Genomic DNA, 25,674 nt, shown 5'->3' with positions numbered 1-25,674 from the left:
GCTGTGCAAAATTGGATGTAACTGAGTAGAAAAAAATATTTGGGATACAGCTAACTACTTAAATAAATAATATTCTATTTGACGTAAGTCAAGGCCACCCGTCACATCACTTAGTGGGGATAGAACCTCCTCTCTGTGCTTGTTTCAGATTGTGCACCTGCCCAAGAGCTAACACTAGGGGGCACAGCAACCTGCCAAATTACAGAAAGGATCCTTACTTTTGCTGATGGTTTTGACACAAATCGATGACCACAGAGAGGTTATTAGATCAGGATGCATATTTCTTATCCTCCAGTCCCATTGATAAGATTAGACCGCTAACAATGCAAAATCAATAAATGTTTTTAGTTGACAGTGAGTTTGTAAACATAAATGCATGAGAGTTCCAAAAATATTTTTACATGTTCCAGGTTCGACAAACATTGCAATAAATAAAACTATTAGATAGGGAAGGTGAGCGGGACCTGATTTCTCTGCCATGAGGTGAGCTCTTTGTCTTGCATGGCTGTCTGGAGTGTCGTGTGTGGGAGTTGGAGAGAGACGTTTACTATAGGTCAGTGTTGGCTAACCTGTGACACTCCAGGTGTTTGTGAAACTACATTTCCCAGCATGCTTTGCCAATAGATAGCAGCTTATTGCTGGAAGGGTATGCTGGGACTTGACACCTGGAGTGTCACAGGTTAGCCAACACTGCTATAGGTAGTCTCAAGGGACATTTGGCCCAGGAAGTGCGCCGGAGACAACCAAGATGGAGTCTGTGTAGTAACGTCCTGCCTGACACAACTAAATGCAACGAAGGTAAATTTTATATATTTAATCAGTTGGTTTTATTATTCAGAATTTTATTGTGAACACGGGTTTATGTAATAAAACAATGTAAGTAGAAAACATTTGCTGTAATCCATAGAGACAATCATATAATCAGTAAAGATGGCTGCTCTGGATTACTTCACATCACTACTCTGCACCAACGGGACCTGATTCTCTGAAACTAACCAAACACAGGCCGATCAAGGCACTCGACCAGGCTGACCAGCGGCCAGATCTCTGTTAGTGTGAATAATATACATTAAATAACCAGAGTGTTTATATGTCCGTCATGCTCTCTCTCTCTCTCATCCTTGCCATGTTTGGAAGGATGTGCTTCTCTAACTGAGCAGGCACAATGCTGACAGCTAGGCAGACTTCTTTTGCAGAAATGCACTGTGTGGATTGGTTAATCCATATAGAGAGGGGTGGTGCCAGTGATGTCACAGTAACTGAAGTGACTGCATCCTCAGGTTTTTAACCTGTATGAGATCCGCTTAGGACGCTGCCTTAAAGGGTGGAGTTTTAGTTGCCTGTAATGGAGTGCAGTGGTAATACTTGACTTTTTAACACAGCTGCAGTGAACTCTCAGATGATCACTCAACAATATTTGTTCCTTCCATGCTTATCTGAAAATGTAAATTTTTGGGTTTAGTGGTACTTTAAGTTTTTTTTCTAAGGTCTCAACACCTTTATTATAATCAATCATTCTTCAACTACTGCGCGTCCGGCGGACTTCACGACTTCTTTTGAAATGGGAGGTGATAAAAATAACCATCCACCAATCAGTTCATAGAACTGGTGAGTGGACTGATCTTGTGGGAGGCAGTGCCTTCTGCACTGGTGTCATCATGTTATACCCCATTCATACTGCACCAAAATCTCGGGTTTTTGCCGGGGCAAGCTCAAACGACCCGGGTCTTGGTGCAGTATGAATGGTACAAGTCAAAAATCCCGGGTCTAAAAACCCGGGTCTTCAACCCGGGATTTATCGAGGGGTAATTCCCGGGTCGGACCCTGGTTGCCTGCACTATGAATGGTGCAACCCGGGTTGCACAGAAAACAAGCTGATTGGCTGTCTGACCTGTAATGCTCACAATATTTACATTAACTGCATACATAAAACCAGGAAAAAAAAAAACGCGAGAGGAAAACAACAGTATGGACTGAAACAACTACTTCTATCATCCACACTATAAGAAACAAACGAAAGAGAAAGGTCGCACATACTTTACATAGGTGACTAAAGTAAAGTACGGAGCGGTGAGCAGTACAGAACGGAATTGGTGGAAACACTGAAGAAATGTCTGATTGTTTACAAATGATACAATGGAACAATAAAAAATTAAAATATCTTATAAGATACACTCACACATCTTTATGGACAAAACAGCAGAAAAGCAGACTTACAAAAAAAAAAATGTTTTCAGCCAATGAAAACTGCTCTGGTGATGACTCCCACAAATTGCCAGGGCACAGACTTGTGCAGTATGAATGGGGTCAACCCGGGAAATTCCCGGGTCCGAGGTGCAGTATGAATGGTGTTTCTGAGCTGGGACGCTCCGAGCCCCGGCAAAAACCCGGCTTGAAAAACCCGGGATATTGCCGGGGCGGCAGTATGAAAGCGGTATTAGTGAGGACAGGACTGCATGTGACAGGGCCAGTGTCTTGCTGTGAGAGTGAAGCCACAGACTGAACGTTAGATAATGGAAGATGCAGGATGCCCAACAGCGGACTTCAGGTCACATAGGTATCCTGGCGCACTCATGCTAATTACTCATTGGGCAGAGCTATGTTCTTCCCCTACTGTCCTCCGCTCCTTATTTAGAATACTGACAGCACAGAGGGCCGACTGCGGAGGCATAGCACTTACAAATTTTCATTAGGATGCTAATTACCCAATGTGCCACAGCCAACCCTGGGGAGGAAGGGAATTGTTTCTCACCTTTGATTCACTTGTAAGTAACTAAAGTGAACAGACTCCCTAGATGACCAGTCCTTTTTAAATAAGCCCCATATTAATTACCAGTTTATCTTGCGCTGGGCAGAGATCACATTGTCTGTGCCAAAATAAAACAATCTGCAAGCAGCAACAGAATAGGGCCAATGTACAATGTTTGGATCAGTGTACTCTGGGTCTAAAAGTAATGATTAAACACCTGCAAAGCATTAGGTTTCTTCAGAACATGTTTGCGTACGATTTTCTATCATCCAGTCACTATCATCACTTTCTCCAAGAATACCAGTGTCGTTAGGTCTGATATAACAATCACTTTTCCAAAAACTATTATGGAAGATGCAGGACCCCGCCTTTAGTACACAGTAAAACCACAAATGTGATTTACTGTACACATTACACATTCCTGCAGCGTGTTTGTTCAGGGAGATGAAAGGTCATCCTGTCGTATGACAACATTCCTGCCACTGCACTGGTTGTGCTCAAGCAGCTCCATGGCAATGTCGTTGTAAAACGTCTGTATGATCAGATTATCCAAGTTATTTCATCCAGCTGCTAGACTTATCTTTATAGACTTCAGCTGTGTGATGTACTTACTCACTGGTACCTACTCTAATCTTTCGTATTGGGGCTGTATTTACTGTAATAACCATATAGGCAAACTAGACGTATTTTATGAAAATCTTATTGTTTATTTATATAGCACCAATTATTCAGCACTGTATAGAGAATATATATTCATTCAGTCCCTGCCACATGGGAGCTTACAATCCAAGTTACTTACCGCACACAGACACGGACATAGACTACTCAACTTGGTCAGAAGCCAATTAACCTACTAGTATGTTTTTTAACTGTGGGAAAAAACCAGCGCACCCAGAGGAAACCCGTGGAGAACATACAAATTACACAGAGAGGGCCCTGATCGGAATCGAATGCCTGACCCATATGCCTAAGAAAGCGAAGTTCAAGGGGCAGCGTTGAAATGAGGATAGAGAGTGTACAGTGACTAGTTTAGATCGTACCCACAATGCACAGGGTGTCAGTGCTAGATATCAAAGTTATTTCAGTTGCTTGATAACTACAGCTTCAGAGTAATACATTGGCTGCTTCACTTTTAAAATATAAATTTAAACAAACGTTTTGTTTCATCTTTATACATTTTAAGATATCACATTTAGGAGGAATTTGTCAATTCTATTAAACACACATTCTTTCTAAGGTACAGACCTTAACACCCCACGTTTTACTCATAATCGCACATTATTGCATTACAGTTATACGCACCAATCATGCACATATCTGTCTGACAGTTTCCCCTCCACATTGTCCATTGTATTTCTCAATGGAATGGGGTCTAGTGGGCTGGCAGTTACCAAGCCAGTGTCTGCTGAGACAAGCGAGGATTCCCCAAACACAACCAGTCCTGTCTGTAATAACAGTCAGTTTACCATCTACAACCCATAGACAACACAAGAAACCATTCTCATAGTTGACCAATTAACCATTCAGTCTCTGCCTATGTGGGAATGCAAAGCAGTGTTTTAAAGCCCTACACACATTAAAAATGTGTGCACTACAAGCATCCTAAGGTGGGATTAACTGGTCATGTATTCTGCTCCTTTCTAGACTAAGATCAGGACTTCGGGTAAACTTCTCCAAATTCTTCCTAATACATGTACATGTCTTCATTTCTTTGTACACATCTTCCACCGGAAGGATCAAAAATGTAAACAAGCCCTTACTACTGCCACATTGATAAAGGAGACGGGAATCAGAAAGGTTGGCAGCTCAGTCTGGAACATTCTGCTCATCATGCCAAGGACATCTGCAATCATCTCAAAGAAGCAATTGTTGCTGCTCATCAGTCTGGTAAGCGCTATAAGGACATTTACAAAAGGGGTCACAGTCCATCATTTACGAGAGTGGACACCACTGGAGACCAGTGCCAATCTTCCCAAGAGTGGACGTTCCAACAAATTCACAGACCATAACTGATCAGAGAAAATCACAAATAAGCCAAAAGTCAGGTTTCAGTATCAGTGATCCAATTAGGCAGAATAAAGGCTAAAAATAAGAATACTAGAATGTTCTCTTAAGTGTTTGGTATTCAATACTTTCTTATGGACACTGGAACAGACGCTGTGCCAAAAAGCATAAGTCAGTGCCATAGAAACTCAAGTGTGCATCAACAGCAGGGCTGAAAGGTTTGTTTTATGCTGCGTAAATAATCCTGAACATTTAATTATGTAATTTGTACAGTACCAGTCCTACTGTTGTGTATACTGGCCTGTCCTTGTGAATGGCGAACTAGCATAGCCCACATACATATTTTATATAGGGACATAGTATCTGTTCATATGAAGTTCATTTTTATTGTCTACATTTGCTGTGGAGTTTCACTAGGTCTCTTAGTGCCTATATATAACTTCTGTTTGCTATGTAGAGGCTTTGTGAGAAGCTGGTTGATGAGCTGGAGAGAGGGAACCAGTTTGTACTGTTTCAGATGAAGCCTGAGCCAGAGAGATTAAACAGGATTTCAACTCCCTTCACTAATTCAGCCATATTCAGCACACATCACATCTGGCATTCCGTGCGTGAGAGGGGGTGGACCAAAGTGATGGATTCAAAACACCCAATGGGTCAACTAAAGGGAAACCATTATACAAATCTTGTATAAAAGCACACTCTGGATTACGCATGTTGGGATATGCCCAGTGATCATCTGGATATGTAAACATTGAACACAATGTTACTGTAGATCACTAAACTATAATTGCATTTTATGAGGGGGTGTAATGCAGGGCAAGCTGTCAGCCCAAAGACTGTCTATATTTATATAATGTTTCTTCTCAAGTAATAGAGTGCAAATATAGGGGGACAAACCTTGTGCCTCCGTCCCCTGTTACACTGAGAGAGCACAATTGTCTGATTTTACCAAAGGTTTATGTTTGCCTATGGCCAGCTCTACCATTAGGCAAGTATATGCCTAATGGTAGAGCTGGCCATAGACATACACTATCTATACCTAGTGTATGCTCCCCACCCACACTGAGGCCTTAACCACCTATGGCTTCCTGGCTGTTGCTCCATTACGTCAGTGATGGATCAGTATCGCATTCCCAGACTATATTATGCCCAGCATCACATGTCCATTCTGACTGATGCAGCTCTTGCTCCTCCCCACTTGTTATGGTAAGAAACATAGGCAAGTCAAGGGGGAAGGGGGGTTCCTAGTGCCTGGAAACCCCCCTCCCAGCCTGGGGTACTGTATGCTGGAGGCGGCTGGACCCTGCCCCAGGACCAGCCACTAGTCACGGGGCAGTAGTGCACGCAGCATTGCCTGTGTATATGATAGGGATAGGAAGAGTTGGAGAGCAGCCAAGTACTGTAATATTATAGCCACGCCCCGAAGCACGCTGGCCACGCCCATTGGTGGTGTGTAATGGAAACCCCTCTACAAATCCTGCGTTTGCCCCCGAGAAGTGCTCTTAGATCATGGGACCCACAGACCCTCCGCTGGCCATGTTTCTAACCTACTTAGGACAGTTCTCCACGAAAAATGTATTTAAGCTTAATCATGTTTCCACCACATGTAAAAAACAAAAAAGTGGTTTTAATTAACATGCAAAATAGACAGTTAGAAACATATACAATATTAACATTTAAAATTTACATGACATGTTATTTACAAATACTTCATTACATATACACCGTGCTCACTCGGTCACCGAAGAACTGGAAGAAGATTTCTGGGTGACTCTTATAAAACTGACCCAGCAACCGTTTCTTCTCTTTGGGGGAAAGCTTAGGGTTCTCATAAATAGTTTTTAACAAAGTCCAGAGTTCAGTCTGTGTAGTTTTCTGCGACGTGGCATCAAATTCTCTTTTGTCCACTCTTTGGCAAAAGGTGTAACCTGGGGGTGCAAAGATATAAGACAATTCAAAAGGATTTTGCAAGTTATAAAACAGTTTTATAAAATCCCATTCATAGGGGCATATTCAATTGTTGGCGGAAACAAAAAATCTCGCGCTCCGCCCACTATTACTGTTATTACAGTAATAGTGCTTGTAAAAACAATTATGGTAGTTTTCTCGCAGGATTTCAGCTCTTACTATTACTGTAATAACGGTATTCGTTTTAATGCCGCGGAAAACGGTAAGAATTGAATATGCCCCATAAACTGCTTGTTTCATTTAGTGTCTAGTTAAAGGATGGTTGGTATTTAATAATGGCACTACCTGTGTCCTTGTCCGGGTCTCTTCCTTGTTGAATAGCCACTAGCTTATCACTGACCATCTTGTGCAAGGTCCCAGGAATCTTAAAATAAAAGTAAAAAATAATTTTAGATTTAAAATAGATTTAACAATTTAATTATACAAGTAGGCAGCATACTCCCTACCGAAACTATACAATTCAGCACCAGCTTTGATAGAATACTAGGTTATAGCAATATTCCTCTTGTTTTGAAAATTAGATTGCTTTTAAAAACTGGGCAAATCTTTAAAATTAGGTGATTAAGTACATATTTGTGCTTATTCAAAGGTCCACCAATTCACCAACTGGAACAGTTTAGATACAGCTCTTGATACAGGTGACCTCCTGCGAGTATTTCAGCCGGAAAAATTTAACAGGTTGTAACTTCCTCAGTCACTTCACCCTACTGTACAAAAACCAAGCCATGACCAGCATTGTTAAAAGGGCACTGCCAGAATCTAAACAAGCATTTGGGGGACCCCCGTCTCCAGAACAGCAAGGTTTCCACCCTAGTTCTGCTAGGGCGGAAATGGAGAGAAATTAAGTGCTCATTAAAGCGCACATCCATAAAACTACTCCAAATTTGGCTCTATCACTGGAGACTTGAAACATTCAACTCCAGATATTATACCCATCCCCTTCCCCAGAATTCACCAGCCCATTTACCTTGAATACGTCCTTGTGATGGTCCAACAGAAACAGCACCAAGAGATCAGACTTGCCTTTGGATAGGTTCTTATTGTTTACAATTGCTCTGGAGAATTTTCTCTTAACAGTCATCCTGTTTTCGCTCTAGAACACAAACATATTACCAGCATTATCCTCCGTTCATCCAATTCATATCTCCCATTTTACAGGGACCCTGCACGTCTGCCAAGAAAAGCCATGGAGGCCAAATGCTTTGTCATTTTTACATTAAGTACAAAGTCATTAGCCAACTTCATTTTGAGAAAAAAAAAAAAAGTATAGTTTTGTCTCCAACAATTGCCCAAAGCATTGTGCAAGCTCCAATTTTACCTCTTCCTGCAGTCTAAACTCTGAAGGTTCTGCAGCGACAGCCATGAAATACAGGAGTCTTCTGAACTCTTCTCGATTTTGGGAATCCAAGAGCTTCAAGCATAACTGTGTGGCCTCTAACGCTTGCTCTGTCTTTCCATTCACTATAAAGAAGCAAAGCAAGGTTCATTAAAAGACGACCCTTACATTAATAAATCCCTGTCATAGGGTATCTAACTGCTTGCTACCAGTACTGAGCAATAGTTACTTCGTACAAGTTATTTTGGAATTTAAAATACAGAGATTCCTAACTGGTCTGATCATGAATTGAAGGTGCCCTAGCTGACGGGAGGTTGACAGAAAGCATTTATGAAGGTATTTCGGTTGTTAGAAGGTACAGGTTGTGTCAGGTATTCACTGTCTAGTCAAACTACAGTCCAGGAAAGGGCTTTTCTGTGTTGAGAAACAGTAAAACTATAGTAGAAGATGCTGCTGTTTAAAAACAAATATTATACACAGTCAAACTAGGGCGACCAGGCGGATTGCAAATGTTTGCAGGTCAGTGATGTTCATATGTTCTTAGTTTGATGTTAATACAGGTATAATTGCAGCTTTAAGCGAGAATTTTTATCCATCTATACTCAATACTTTTACAAACATCCGATAGAATAAGCGGTGTTCAAAGTTCTATTCTTGATTACCAGGGTTCACAAACGCACGTCAGTGTGTCTCTCCATCTGGTGAACACCGAGCAGGTCAAAGCACTATAGACAGATGCGAGGCTGCTTGGGAGGATCCAGGTCACTTTGTCAAGACACAGGTATGTAGGTTATTCCCAAATAATGAGTCAATCAAGCTGATCAGGCAGCATAATCTATAGATGCCATTATGGGGCATCCAACAGGATCCTTGCACATTTCCAAATATGGTAGCGTGCACCAACGAGGTGCAAACACAAATCAGCACTTGTTTTAGTATATTTGGCATCAATTCCTTTTCTTTATGGTGTACCCACAGGGCCTGATTAACCCGCCGAGGTTTAACTGGGCTATAGCCCAGGGTCCTGGGCAGTGGCGGATCCAGGGGGGGGCAATCGGGGCAGGGTTTCAGGATTTCTGCCTGTAGAAACATGTGGGGTAATTACTGACCCAGCAAAATAGATTTACTCACCTGTGACTGATTAAAGAAATCCTGAAAACATGTACGGTTGGGTAGCTTTCGAGGATAGAGTTTGGACACCTCTGACCTAATACAAACATTCTGGGGGCTGGACCAATATTTAACCCGTAAACTTACTTGCCTTAGTAAAATCACCAATTCCTAATAAATTGAGAAGCCAATTTAAAATATGGCATCAGCCCAAAACATAGATGACTCCACTACGTAGGCGAAAGGTTAAATAAAAAGTCTAAATAGGAGGGGTTATTTTAAATTGACTGTTTTATGCTCCGTCCCGACTGAAGTCCTGTAAATAGCATAAGTAGAACACACAGCAAGGTCAATACCACAGAACGACTTTCTTCGCACTTTATCTTATCTCGTTCTCTTGTAGTTTATTTGCCGTGAACTGGTTTGTAACTGAATTCTGGATAATGTAAACTCTGGAAATAAATACAAGCCACAGCTTAAGTTTTGCTGTTTAACAAGAGTCTCTCACAAACCAAACTTACCCAAAAGCTCAGCGATACCGGTGTGGATGTCAAAGAACGGGTTGGTGACCAAAGGAACCCTGTTCTGGTTGTAGTGTTTGCTAATGGTCTCAAACAGAAGCAGTTTCCAAGAACCATCCTTGTCTTGCTGGTCAGGGAGATTCCTGCTCACATCCACCACCATCTGGTCAGGGAGGAATTCCAAGCAATCCACTGCGGCCGAGACCCACTCGTCTGCCCTGCAACCAAGGGAAATTGCACAGGTAAGAAGGGAGATGACTGCTGACCTGCAGTCTCTCCACCAGCCGTAGTGGCCAGGTGTTTAGGCAGCTATACCCTGACTGAGCACCCAAAATATTGTTAAGCATTGACTCCTATGCTCAGAGGTACTATAGGAATTTGCCATCTTGGTGGACATGCTTACAAGTCCTGGGAAGTAGACACCTCGCCAACTACCATCATTGCTTACTGCATGTAATGTTAGAGAAAGATTCTTAAGTGTTGCATTGAGTTCCTAAACAAACATCAAGGCTTTCGCCAGTACACTAGGTCATCATCAATTTATATAGAATATATGAGAACTCATCACACACTAAGGGCAATTTAATAGCAGCCAATTAACCGATCATTAAGGTTTTGTAGTTTGGGAGGAAACCGGAGCATCTGGAGGAAACCCACACAAAACACAGGGAGACCATCCAAACCCCACACAGATAAGGTCATGGCCGGGAATTGAACCGATAACCGCAGTGCTGTGAGGTAGAAGTGCTAACCACTGAGCCACCGTGCTGCCCACTTCATAGGTTAACTGGAGACAGACAACAGCATTAAGGTCACTTACTGAGAGTCGCTAAATGCCTTGAGGATCTCTCGGTCCAGGTAGTGGCTGGTCATGATCAGCTCTTCACTCTTTGCTTTCTGGACTTTAGGTGCTACGGGTGTGTTTTCCAACAGAGCATCCAAAACTGGTAGGTCCACCAGCTGCAGAAGTCGACGAATGGTCTGTTCCTGCCAGACTTCACAGAGAACTAGAAGGAACAAAGAGATAAATAGGTCAAGGTTGCCAGATGAATAGAAAAGTATACAGACAGCGACTTGGCTACAAGAATTATGCTTGGCCCACAAATGGGCTTTTTATCCAAAACTATGTCGGATCGGTGCTTGGTACAATATGTGAAGCATTCAGCAATTATTTAATCATTGGCACTGATCTGTTGATCTAATCATGTCAGAGCTAAACTATCAGATTTCTCACAGACGCAGGCCTATGGCAGTAAGGCTCTCTCCCCATGTTTCATGGTTTAAGGTATAAAAATAAGTTGAGTTAAAAAAAAAAACCAAAAAAAAAAAAACCACAAGCAAAAGAACACTTTGCCTATACTGATAAGACGCAAGTTCTGAAATAAATACCCCAAATGACATGGATTGGCCCAAATGCAAAGACTGCTGAATGTTTGGATTCCTTGTCACCACGGAATGCTGCTACGGAACACAGAAAGAGAGGGAACAGCTGCTGTAGAGTATCCTGAACATGCACCCATTAGCTTTATGGGAAGGTGGGCTATTTTTTTGTTTTGTTTTTTGAAAGAGCATTTCACAGTAAATCATGCATAAGCATTTTTAATATAGAATCTCCACATTAAAGGAAATCTTCAGTCGCATTATGCTGCCACCATTACCTTAAACAGCCTTGTGTACTCCCAGAATGTGCAGTAGCAGGGAGAATTTGACTCGAATCCAGGTGTAACTACTACGCTGCAGGCACGATGAATTGAAAAAGTGGATGGGGGAGGAGGTGTAATATCAGTGTACAGATCAGGTGGGGTGTATTGCAATTGTATGCATCTTTTAAATTGAGGACTGTGCAATGTGACTAGCAAGGTGATTTTACAATGAAAATGTAATTCTGGTTTTATGGAGTTTTTAATTTTTATTTTTAAAACCGTGTCACTCCCAGAAAACTTCCTGGAATATTTTCCATGTAACCACCATCATAGCATGGGGACACAGGGGGGTTGACATAGGAAGACAGCATAAGTTCCTAGTTACACCTCTGCTATAATCAATCCTTATTGTGTGCAATATTCATTCTGCACCGCTTTCTACATAACACCGACAGCTTTTGAAAATATCCTGGGATGACGAATTTTAAGGAAGACAAAAGAGCACCGACGATTAAATATTTAAGATAAGCAGCTGTGATAATGGGTCAAATTGTCTTCTATATTAAAAATTCACAGCACTAAATGAAAAAAAAAAAAAAAAAAAAAAGGTCACAGTTAAATGGAAGAAATATCGGAGAAATATGGCATGTAAATTCTTTAAAGAAATTACATAATCAAAATAGAATAGTATGTAAGAGGAATTACTTTTGCATATTTTATTAAACCAACTCTTTAAATATGATAAAAATAAAAAAGACAGGACTACATGAAAAAAAAAAAAAAGTGATTTATTCCATCAATTGGCCAGAGAGATCTTAAAATGTTACAAAGTAACCCTACGATTGATGTATTCAATTCACAGAACGAACATTTTAATAAACTCTCGTTAGCCAATTATATCACTCCTGTGTGAAAACCTAAAACACCAGTAAGTATAGGACAACAAAGATATCAAATTGTATACAACAAACCCATTTACATAGATTTAATTTCATTTAGGCAAAATGTTTAAGTATGGATTTGTAGTATTTTCTTATGATATATGCAAGTTTAGTACACCAAAAAGTCACAAGTCAATCAGCGCCACTAATCAAAGACAGCCTTCTGTACCTAGGCTCTTGATCTGTTTGAAAGCCAAACGCTCAATAGTACAACAAAACAGAAACAAAAAACTTAGTGACAGATGTCACTATGGATACATCTTATAGATGCAGTTTATAGAGAAGTTACCCAAAAATCATAAAACATTCCAAACAATCAAAAATCTACAATGTCAATTAAAAATATTTGTGATCAAAAGGGTCATTTTTAAATATTTGCAGTTCTATTTATGGATGCAGGCTTAAATATTTTGATCAAAATATGAACTAATACCTCATGTTTTCCTTTTGCTAGATACACAGATATGCAGTGTAAAGGATAAGCACTGACAACTGTCTTTCTATTTATGGACTTCCCATTCTGCAACGTTGATCAAAAGTCCCAAAAGTTCATAGTGTGAAAGTTCCTCAATTTTTCTACCCAAAAATTGTGAATAGATGTGTGAAAATATGTGAAAATATGTGAATATATATATTATATATATATATATATATATATATATATATATATATATATATATATATATATATATATATATATATATATATATATATATATATATATATATATATATATTAATCTGCATGCATATGCACCATATGTCCCTATATTTTTTGTTATTATGTAATTTTGCTTTAACTGAATTATAGGGTTTGGGGAAGCCCACCTGTTACATAGGTAGGAAGGAATGTGCACCATTTGAAGCATTTGCAGATGATGAATCTCTATACTACCAAAGAAATATGTTGGGTTCCTAGTGAATAAATGTGCTGTATTCTCAAGTATCTCAGGCTACCAACATATTGATCTAAAGACTTAACAAGCCACACAAGTACCACCGAGTCTCACTCCGTATCTGCGCTTTACTGTATAAATAGAAAACAGACATGAAAGTTTAATAAATGTACCGTTTTGTATGTTTCCAGATTGTAAACAAAAACAAAGAAATTAGGATTCAGCTTCTATTAGAAGCCAATGTACAGACTACAATTAATACCATTGTAACACACAAGAGACCTTTAAAGATTTCCCTTTACAATGTTAAAGCCAAAAGTTGTCAGCCAGTAGCTGAAGCTACATATAACAAACCCATTCATTGGCTTACTGAGGTTGTCATTATACTTTATAATTAATGTGACAACAAGGATTGAACAATGCATTAAACTGTGCCTAGCTCAATAGGAGCGTTTGTTACTTTACTAGCAGCAGATTTTGCCTCAGGGCAAATATTTAAGGTTCTTTAAAAAATTCTTTATTAAAAAAAAAAAATCAGTACAGAATTAACTCTTAACCAGCCAGAATTCTGACGTTTACGAGTAAATGGATTAAGGGCCATTGGATTATGCATTGGAAGTGTACCATCACCTAGACAATAGAAGTAACGGTTCAAACCAATATTCATGACAAGGCAGCCTATCAAATAAGAAAGTGACATAAATTGTGTCATGTCCATGGCTCCCAGTGAATTGATAGGCTGCATTCTTCACATGCTAGAGGGGTAATTCTATGTACGGATTAAAAAAAAAAAAAAACACAGGTGGCATTTACTCTACTCAAGATAAGTATGAACAAGGTCACATGGGCAGATTAGAACCCCACCAATTCTCTTTTTTTGTTTAGAAAGTCCTAAAGAGCATATTGCTATGGCTCTGTATGCAGTGATTTTGACAACTAAATCATCACTATGGTGCAAGAGGGGACCAGCGTTCCCTTTTACTTCCATGTTATGTTGAGTGAACATGTCCTATTCTGAAGATAGGACCTTGGATACCCACTCACACCAGTATGTGACCGCCAATTGACATTTTGAAGGTTAAAGACTTAAATAGCTAAGGAACCTATAAGCCTTAAGTTCCCACAATTGAAGTATATTTAGAGACATGTTAAGCCGGTACTGGCAATTTCCCCCGTCTCTACTAAGAGATTAAGGGGTAGATTGAATGTATACTTGGCAACTCCCAGAATTTCTGGGAGACACTTGAAATCAAGACAGGTCTCCCAGACTCCCGGGAGAGCAGGCAAAACTTCTGCATCCTGCCCACTTCCTAGTGAAGCGAATAGGACAGAAGTTAATGACACGAGTCGCTGTGTTCTGCTCCCTTCCACCACTTCTCCTATCCGGCATCTCCCAGAGCTCCATATATCAAAGTTGACAAGTAGGATTTAATAAAGAGCAACAAGAAAAAGTGGAGCAACAAGATTCTAGCCATCATTTTCTTGAATGCAGTGGATGGATGATAGCTGGAATCTAATTGGGTGCTATTGGCAACACCTCCACTTTTCCTTTTTGCAAGCTTTAGTAAATAGAACCCTGAGTGTTTTAAAAATTAGCAGTCCTGTTACAACGCAGAAAGACACATGCAGTCCACTTCGAAAAACTCATTAATGTAAATCCTGATTAGCAACATTTTCTTACAGTGTAGATTACATATAAAAAAAAAAAAAAAGGCAATGTAAAGAAATTTTGTCAAATGTGGATACCAATATCACAATTTGTATTATAGACACCAACACATACCTGGGGCACCATTAACATCCATCTACATAGAATGAATTTTAAATTGACTAAATCATAAAAACAGATTGATAGCATTACACCCAGTGTCCAGAAGTGGTGCTGAGCACTTGTTCACGCGTCCAGAGCAAGATCAAATGCTGAAAACAATCAACCACTATGCGGCAGTCAGTGGTACTGTGCACTTTGACCATCTTATGTATGGTTAACACTAATTGGTTCCCTATTGGTTTTGCACATTAGTTGAGACAGACAAGGTCCTCCAGTCACAATACCCGACAACTTTCACCCAATTACAACAAGCAATGTCAAGAATAAAACCCACACTGACTGGCATTGCAATAGAGCTACCACAGTCTCGAAACAGTAGCGGGTGAAGTAATGTTCACAACATCCTTGCAACAATGCAGATACACAGTAACCCAGTGAAAAGTTTTAATACCAGGAACTTAAAAGGAGGATGGGATGACGGCATTGGATCAGTTGAGCAGCTGGCCCAACACATTGTACTTCCATAATACAGAAGTGAAAACCCAGAAGACGCCACACCCAATGTTCTGTTGTCACAGGAGGAGAAATGAAAGTTTTAGCTGCCACCTCTGTTATTTGCTGTTTTTAGCCAGAGCAGTTTTATAATAAATGTTGTGTCATTCCCAGTATGTGTCTGGGGGGGCGGATACAATGCATCAAGGCTGCAAAAACCCTAACTTACCACTGGCTGGAAGGTCTATTGGCAGATTCATCTGCGTCGGGTCAGCAGGAGTCAAACTGAGATTATCCCAGAGTTCTTCCAAGCTCTGTGCCTGGCCAGGAGAGGACTGGAAACTGGCCTGTTCATGCCTGTCGGTGATAGATTACAGATTATTCAATGAACAATGCAACAAGGTCACACTGTTTACACATACAGGATAGGAGGCAGTCTACTGTAAAAAGTAAAGTGCAGCGTTTCTATAAATCGAATGGTCAATAAAGTTTGTCAGGTCCAGAAATTGATAGCCTGGCTGATGAAGATACACATATACCATAAATCCCAGACAAGCAGATCAATGAGCAATTTTACAGCACACAAAACCAAAGTACAGTCTTTATTAGTCTGGACGCCAAGCTGAGGAATCAGATCGCATGGCGACGAATACAGGTTCAATGACCGCTGCACACAGCAATAGGAAAAGTCCATCAACCTCGTTTCTTGCCCACCCAAACAATTTACATGTATACACTTTTACTCTTGAGTCAATGAACAGTAAAACAAATCTGTTAAATAATATTCGGCTTACGAAATAACCAAGCGCTAAGCAATGCACCTCAACCAACCCTTCAGTGATGTTAAACCTGAGTGAGGGGAGGTCATTGGTCCTTAAAGTCGACAAACCATAATATTGCTGCCTGCACTGAAGATAACAGACTATTTAACCTACCAAGCATTACTTTACTTAATGTCATGTGTTTAGACTTTCCAAAGATTACACTTTATGTGCGTTTATGAATCAGACAATTTACTACCTCTCAAGATGCCCAAATTAATCTAGACACGTTCCTTCTTTCCCCGAACATTGATGTACTCTTTGTTTACACAGCACGAAGAACACAAAGTCTTGTTATAAGTGGTTTGTGCTCTTAAGAATTTGAGCTAGTGACAATAGCCCAGTTTTGGAAGACGTTGCCATGAAAACATAAACTTTCCTAGAATTATCTGCTTTGTACACCAAGCACTAAAACCTCAGACTTCAGGAAGACCTGCAGAACTGCCTCAACTGGATGTATATACACAATACAGGATTGAACTGGAGAGATACTTGTGTAATTTCTATCAGCTCATCTGAGGAGTCAGGAAAGTGTGTGACAGAGTTAAACAAAATCACATAGAATAGATCGAGAGCAATTGGATCCTATACAAATATCAGCCTATATTACCAGCCTAAGAAGGTGGCGTCCGTGGAGTTTAGGCCACTTTAATACTCTAGAATTGCAGTAGTAACATTTAAGTATACCTATTGAAATACATTTTACAGCATTGACTAAGCAGATGTTTTATTCAGTTAAAAATCAATTCCTGGCCAATTAAACTTACCATCTCATTCCCCTATAACATTCATACAAACACAGCCGCTATTAACTACCCTAGCAGCACCTCCCAAAGGCTCCTTTGGATCTCAGTATCATCTCCATGCGGATGATACACAAATCTATCCGCTCCTGATCTCTCACCATCTGTGTTGTCTCGCATTACTGATGGTCTTTCATCTTGATGTCCTCTCGCCAACTCAAGCTTCTAAAAACTGAATATTCCCACCCAAAAACAAAAAAAAAAAAAAAAAAAAGTTTCCTGCCCAACATTTCTATGTCTGTTGATAACACGACCATAAATCCCATCCTGCTTAGGATAGTTGCGATTCAAGGATTACACCTTTGTTCACCATATCGACTATCTAAATCATGGTTTTTTTAGATGTATAACATTTCCAGAATACGTACATAACTCACACAAAACACTGCAAAAAGTGGGAGATGAGTGCATGAATTGACTATTGCAATTCCCTCCTTACTGGTCTCCCCAAAATCAGTCTTAAACCCCTACAATCTATTTTGCACACAGCAGATTGATTTTTCTTGCAAATTATTCTTCCTCTGCTGACTCACTGTCAGTCTCTACATTGGTTGCCTGTTTTTCAACGAATCCAAATAAATTTCTTCTACTAACTTACAAGGCCATCAATAAAATTGCACCGACATACATCTCCTCACTTGTCTTAAAATATCTCTCAACTCGACACCTCCTTTCTGCATCTCTCTTCTACTCTCATCACTTCCTTCCATTCTCAGTTACAGGACTTTTTTGGGCTGCACCCACTTTGTGGAATTGCCTCCCTCCCACAATTAGACTTTACTCTAGTCTTCAAGCCTTCAAGTGTTCTCTGAAAACCCACTTCTTCAGGCAAGCTTATGATATTCCTCAACCAGCATTTTAATCTCCTTAGGTTACCTATTACCACCCTCTACACAGACAACACCCCTTTAACCAATGTAGTTGTGTGACTGATCATACAGCCCACTAAACACTTTTTACCTTTGCATTCTAGCTGGAAAAATATTCAATATGATGTAGCACTTACCCTTGTGTATCAAATTCCCATTGTCCCATAGATTGGAAGCAGGGCCCGTATGTATGTATGTATGTATGCATGTATGCATGTATGCATGTATGCATGTATGCATGTATGCATGTATGCATGTATGCATGTATGCATGTATGCATGTATGCATGTATGCATGTATGCATGTATGCATGTATGCATGTCCCAGTATTGTTTTATTACTCTTTGTTCCCAATTGTACAGCACTACGGAATCCGCTGGTGCTATATGAATGAATATTGACAATGAAGGCTCTCAACACTTCGCGTTCAGCAGAATGGAGCTGTCCTTCAACTGTTATTTACCCTTACCAAGAAAGCACACAAAACAAGGCTTACCTTCCAGTATATCTCTGCGGTGTACACCGGCCAGTATCCCTCTGGCCGGCAGGATGATTAGGCACATTGAGAAATCTGTACAGGCTGCAGCTGCTGTCCTCAAACACTAAACGTTTCTTCTCCTTCCCAAACATACAAGTCGTCAGCACAGACTCAAACACTTTACAGTCCATGAGCGCCTGGCACACGCGCACCACTTTGGAACGTGGGATATCGGCATCGCCAAAATACTTGTGCTGCACCAGATGGGCAAATACAACGTCCACAGCATCTGAACCAATAAAGCAATCTGGGTGAGACTTTAAGTGGTGCCGCCTCTTCTTCACCTCCACCTGACTGTGGAGGGCGTGGATAATACTACTCCATATGTATGTGGCTCTGAATGGTTTGTTATTCAGGTTTGGACCTAGGAGGGAAAAAAAATAAATATATGTTTACTTGTTTGAGCCTGGAACATTACAGGACAAAATATTAAAAGCAGACTACCCATCCTCCCATTCTCGGTTACAAGACTTTTTCCAGGCTGCACACACTTTGTGCAATTCCCTCCCTCGCACAGCAAGACTTTCCTCTAGTCTTCAAGCGTTCTCTGAAAACCCACCTCTTCAGGCAAGCTTATGATATTCCTCTACCACCATCTTAATTACCTAGATTACCCTATTGCCATCCTCTACACAGCTAACGCAAGACAACAACCCTCTGACCAATATTGCCACACACACAGTCCACTCAATACTTTTACCTTTGCATTCTAGCTGGTCCATTGTGCAATATGATGTAGCACATGCCCTTGTGTTTCAATCCCATTGTCCTATAGATTGTAAACGTGCGAGCAGGGTTCTCTTACCTCTCTGTCTGTATGTATTACCCAGTATTGTCTTATTAATGTTTGTTCCCAATTGTAAAGTGCTACGGAATCTGCTGGCACTATATAAATAAATGATGATGACTACGTTGTACAAGAGACCTAGTCATAAGAGCTTACAATCTAATATTAAGGGCACTGTGGTCACTATTGGGCTGTACAGTATTTAGCATTGTTGCTTCAATGCTGGGGACACGGGTTCCATCTGTGTAGTGATTGTATGGGTTGTTTTTGGTTAATTGGTTCCTAACAAAATTAGCCATAGAGAATTGAGTGCAACCAAAGTGCTGTATAGTATATGTTGGTACTATAGAGGTAAGCGTTATTAATGCATTGATTTTTAGTACTGAACGTACAGATGAATGCATGCAACGATTGCATTGGCCGTCTACTAAGAACATTTCATTTCCATGTATAAACTGCTCTTATTTTATATATCATGTTATATTTTTATAGATCCTACAATTAGCACGTTTTATTTTAACAGTAGATTTGTATTTAAATGAATGCAGTTAGCATTACCAATGGTTTTTATTAATTTTGTTTATCAGACTGTTGGCAGTTTGTGTAGTTTTGACTGAGTGCACTTGTTCCTTTGTACCAACAACTATCATTCTAAATATACTATTAACGAGTAAGCAGCAAAGGGGAGTCATTTTGAAATTGTAGTTTTAAAAAGTCTTTGCCAACAATTTCAACACACTGGTTCTGTATATAAACAAAGAAAAACAAACAGTTCAGTAAAGAGGCATTAGATGAATTATTTGAAATTCCAGGAACTGAGCGCATTTCCACAATTTGGAGTACTGGGACCACCAATTGCCCCTGAAACTTTACTGTCAATGCAGAAGGTGGAGGTTACATACATTTTATCTAGTAGGATTATTTAAATACTGCCCCCCCCCAATGGAATATTTGGACAAGTATTCTTCTGTGTGTGGCCCAACAAACTATTCTCATGCAAACCCAATTTGCTTTTAGATGCAAAGTCTCAGAGATGCATCTTCTCTAACGAAATGAAAGGCTAATTATTGGTAGGGTTGACAAAAACAACAATTGTAGCCAAGTAGGCGACAGGTTCAACAAGTACAGTATCATATTACTTAAACACTTTCAGTAACTAGAGTTTGAAGTAAACATTTTAAAATTGTGCAGTAAACATACAAGCACAGGTACTGGGATACCCCATACAGACCCAAATGTGCCATTTATAATATAAATGAGGACTACTAAACAAGCACTTGCAGAGGCCCCTTTAGGGAAGGGTCAGGTGGGTGTTTTAGAACCAGAGCGATTCAGCTGTCAAAACGCTGCACAAATTAAACAGTGGAAAGGCTCATTTAACAGGGAACCAGCACTCCCACCTACGACATGCTGAATGGATCATAACTTTAGAACACCATAATTTTCAGAACAGAAAACTGCAGCGTTCCAAGACCCCCCTACCTGACAGCCATTTGCAGGGCATAGGGATATGTAAACTTTTCTAGGAGATTATTATATTAGCACTGTATTATTTGCAGATTATACATATACAATGCACAAAATAATATTTTAGTGAAAGGCAATGTTGCAAACCACTACTTCCCAAATCCTGTGTCTACAACTGCTCCATATAATATATTACTAGCTTTACCTTTGTACTGTTGAAAGGCATATATTTTCCTGGCTGACATTTTTACTGCCAAAAATAAAACACTAAAGTTCCCTGTTCTTTTGAGAACTGCAGTCAATTCACAGACAGCAGTAAATCTCAGGGCGATTACTTCAGTACTAGTGGGGAGCCATGATTTGTGGTGTTTAGAAAAAAATATAAGAAGCCTGACTAGGTGCACAAGAGAAAAATATATATATTCCTAAGACCACCGTGAAATAAGTCAGTTTATGTCTCAAATCCCTTTTCAGCAGCACATGCATCCAAGTGGTTTATTTCACAATGGATTTTTTCTAGACCTTAATCTCAGAGGGGGGAACTTGATCATTTTCAGTAGATTTTATACTAGCAGCTTCCAGGAGTTAGAAGTGCACTCAACAGCTACAGTGGGGTCGGAAAGACAATGAGAATTGAGCCAATATTCAGTCCTCCAATTACAGACACCACCAAGGTGGCTCTAATGTAGGTAGAGCAAAATAGCCCTTCAGTCTCCATATTAAATTGTATAAGAATTGTATAAGAGCTTATAGCAATTCTCAGCAGCTATCCAGTTTCCAAAGAGTAGCAAGAAAAAAAAAATATTGCAATTAAAATATAAACACATACTATACACACTCACACAAAGTTGTAGAAGTGGACCCGTATACAATGATATGCCATATCGCCACTTCTCCTATACTACCTTCAATATAAAAAAACATTTAAATTCCATTCACTTACATTTTCCACACCGCCACTTCTAGATATCCACTGTGACTGCTATGGTGGATATAGATAGAGGTCTATTCACCATTCTGCCACAACATGAAAACCACTGACAAGTGAAGAGAATAACACTGATTATCTCGTTACAGTGGCACCCGTCAAGGGGTGGGATATATTGGGCAGCAAGTGAACAGTCAGTTCTGGGTGAGAGAATCTCCAAAACAGCAGGTGTTGTGAGGTCTTCCTGGTATGCAGTGGTTAGTATCTACCAAAAGTGGTCCAAGGAAGGACAAACGGTGAACCGACAACAGGTTCATGGGCGCCCAAGGGTCATTGATCATCGTGGGGAACGAAGGTTAGTCCGTCTGTTCCAATCCCACAGAAGAGCTACTGTAGCACAAATTGCTGAAGTTAATGCTGACTATGATAGAAAGGTGTCAGTACACACAGTGCATCGCAGTTAGCTGCATACCGCACACCGGTCAGAGAGCCCAAGCGGACCTTTGTCCACTGACAAAAGCACCTATAATGGGTATGTGACCACCAGAACTGGACCATGGAGCCTGGTCTGATGAACCACGTTTTCTTTCACATTCTATGGACAGCCAGGTGTGTGTGTGCGCCATTTACCTGGGGAAGTGATGGCACCAGGATGCACTATGGGAAGGCGGCAAGCCAGCGGAGGCAGTGTCCTGCTCTGGGCACTGTACTTCTGGGAAACCTTGGGTCCTGGCATTCATGTGAATGTTACTTTGACACGTACCACCTAACTAAACATTGTTGCAGACCAAGTACACCCTTCATGGCTAGTGTATTCCCTGATGGTAGTGTCCTCATTCAGCAGGATAATGCACCCTGCAAGAGTTGTTCAGGAATAGTTTGAGGAACATGACAAAGAGTTCAAGGTGTTGACTTGTCCTCCAAACTCCCCAGATCTCAATCTGATCAAGCATCTGTGGGATGTGCTAGAAAAACAAGCACGAGCCATGGAGGTTCGGGCTAACGTCTTGGTGCCAGATACCACAGGACACCTTCACAGGTCTTCTGGAGTCCATGCCTCAATGGGTCAGCTGTATTGGTGGCACAAGGGGGACCTACACAATATAAGGCAGGTGATTTAAAATGTTGCGGCGGATCGGTATATAAAATATTTATTAATAAAAAAAGAAAAAAAAAAAAAGTCTCCCAGGGTCAAAACCTTATATCAGTATCTCCAGCTGTGAATAGCTTCCTGAAACCTTTACACCTTTTAGGTATTTATGAAGGTTATTAGTAGCTTATAGATAAAGCAGTTTGAGTTTTAGGTTCAGGGGCATTTATTCTGCTACCAACAGTGTACAAGTAGATTCCGCTGATAGAGCAGTTCTGAGGCCAACGCTCCTTTCAGGTTATATTCTATGCAGAAAGGCACAGCACATATGGTTTCCATATTTATAATTAAAAACAGCACAGAGCTTCCCATTAAATATGACTATACAACCGTGCTATAGTCATCGCACCGTGTTGTGGCAACAGTTAATAGTTACAGTTCAAAAAATACACACAATGTAAGAATATCCCCGGAAAGCCCAGACAAAACCTTGAAGGGTTAATCAGCACTTTATGCAGTCACTAAATCATAATAAAAAGGTGACAGGAAAATGGAACATTGGACTCCCACACCAACCAAGGTCACATTCAGATGATGTAATAAATACCTGTGTTCCTTAGCTGTCCTTTTATCCAACAACCCTGCTGGAGACTACAGTCACCCTGCAATTAAACTGTATTCATACATTCCTCAGACTGCTATATTTGTGAACAGTTACTAGGAATTTCACACCCCATCTTTGTACAACGTGTACAGACACAGATTGACACCCAAACAGTGCACTGGGATGAAATAACCCCTGGATTGTGGTACTTGGTGCAAGGCAGACCCTGAATATTAGATTATTCTGCATAGATGACAATCACTCAAACACAAAAATACAGCAAGGCAATCTAGCCAGAATATATAGCCAATTTAACAAACGGTAATGGAAAGAAAGGTAAACTATTTGTTTTCTAAGAAAGTTTAAGAGGAGAAGCAGTCAGTGATTGGATGTAAGAGGTATAGATTGTGAAGTTTCTCTGCACTCCCCACATTTGTGTTGATTACTTCTCAAAGTCCATAGACCTACTAGTAGGTCAGGGACTCCCAGGCTAGGCAGAGTATAGCCATGTGCTTGATGCTAAAGTCACACGATCATCAGCTATTTATATAGCGCCACTGATTCCGCGGCGCTGTACAGAGAACTCACTCACATCAGTCCCGGCCCCATTGGAGCTTACAGTCTAAATTCCATGAGAGGAGGAGGGAGAGGGAGACTTGGGTCCATTTGATAACGGCCAATTAACCTACCAGTATATTATTCGTTTCTCATGACACATCAAGGGTGCAATGTAGCAATATAACACAATAATAAACAAGGGTCTAACAGAAAAACAAAGCAAGTTAAATATAAGAAATTACAGGTTTTGAGTTAGTTTTTTTTTTTTATTATAAAGTTCACCTATAACCTTCACTGCACAGCTACAACTTATTTAGAGTCCTATAAAATCTTAGATGAGACATCCAACCTTACATTGGAACAGACGTGTGGCGACTCACTGGTCTAGCGTCACTCTGACAGGTTAACTAGCCGGAGTGTACGCAGGTTTTAGAGAAAGATAGTAAAAGTTACTGGTGCATCTAAATAAATGAAAAAGTAAAACAAGCCAAAATAAATAAATAAAAACCTCACACACTTTACAGCACTGGGGTATATGTTTGCACTATATATAAATACCAACATAAAGAGGCAACCATTCCTAATTTATTACCAACTCAAAGGACAGTCCAAACATTAACCAGAACTTATACTGTTCAAATTGCTACATTGTGTCTAAATAAAAAACTAAAGATAAATACATATAATAAATGCATAACTATAAAGTGTACAAGTCACAACATGTTAAATTGAACCAAATAATAAATACAAGGGGTAGAACAGCCACTAGTGCCAGAAAGATCAACCAGGAGAAACAGTTTATGGTATAGATGGTTTGCACCTCCCAAAAATAATAAAATAAAAGGTACTGTTTAAATATTCCAGCAGACTGACAGGAAGGCATAAGCAGTGCAGAGGAAATGACCAAATACAAATTTAAAACCAAACTATTTAACTGACCCAGTTACATTCTCTGCGCTGAGACACCACATACCTGAGCATGAGTACAAGGAGAGGCTGTCTAAATGCCATATGTTATGTATGTTATTATGCAGAGATCACACGCACACATAGAGACACCTTTACTCCGAAAGCAGAGACCAGTCATCAGGTGTTGACAATAACCAGATGGTAGCAAAACAGCACGATCAACCTCAGTGCAATATATATATATATATATATATATATATATATATATATATATATATATATATATATATATATATATATATTACGCACTCACTTTTTCCCAATGGAAACAAAGTTGCACAGTGCCACATGCAAATACTAATTAGGTGCACTCGAATACCAATATAGGAAAAGGTTTAGATAAGGTCTCAGGACAGATAGATTAGGTAGGATAGGATAGGATAGGATAGGATAGGATAGGATAGATGCTGTAAGACCTCACTGCCCTGTCTCAGTGATACCTGGGGGTCTGTGCACCGGGCTGTACGTGGTGCAGAGGTTCAGAGCCAGCGCTTTCTCCCGCACTGTAGCCATCCCCGTGCACTGCTGGACTGAGCCGGGAAGTTGAGCTCTCACTGCTCTTCTACTACAGACTGGGCGGTACTTGTGACGTCAGAGGAGCCCACAGCACGCGCTCGCTGTGTAGGTTCTCTGCTTTGATTGACAGCTCTGGTTAGGATCCCCCTCTGCCTATAGAGCGTGGGACCTCTGCAGATTGACCGGAGCCAGGCATAGATTGGAAGTAGAAGAAAAAAGAAGAGAAAGTCATGGATTTACAAGGCACTCCTGTCCTATTAGAAAAGTTATGTTAAAATACATTGGTTTATATCT

The 25,674-nt window shown here is 40.3% G+C and overlaps 1 protein-coding gene across 1 annotated transcript; it reads right to left on the bottom strand.

The window, feature by feature from the left end:
* Nucleotides 1-6,360: 6,360 nt before the first annotated feature.
* On the bottom strand, nt 6,361-25,411 carry DEPDC7 (DEP domain containing 7). The gene is made up of 9 exons (XM_075188056.1): nt 25,305-25,411; nt 18,420-18,825; nt 15,660-15,787; nt 10,509-10,695; nt 9,689-9,906; nt 8,040-8,182; nt 7,689-7,814; nt 7,007-7,085; nt 6,361-6,681 (listed from the first exon to the last, which is right to left on the bottom strand). Exons 1-9 carry the CDS (start codon nt 25,375-25,377, stop codon nt 6,467-6,469), a joined length of 1,575 nt encoding a protein of 524 aa, XP_075044157.1. The 5' UTR covers nt 25,378-25,411; the 3' UTR covers nt 6,361-6,466.
* Nucleotides 25,412-25,674: the final 263 nt, after the last annotated feature.

This window comes from Mixophyes fleayi, chromosome 10 (assembly GCF_038048845.1).
Source record: "Mixophyes fleayi isolate aMixFle1 chromosome 10, aMixFle1.hap1, whole genome shotgun sequence".
NCBI lineage: Eukaryota > Metazoa > Chordata > Amphibia > Anura > Limnodynastidae > Mixophyes > Mixophyes fleayi.
The sequence above is the reverse complement of the archived record's forward strand: the minus strand, read 5'-3'. Positions and strand labels throughout refer to the sequence as shown.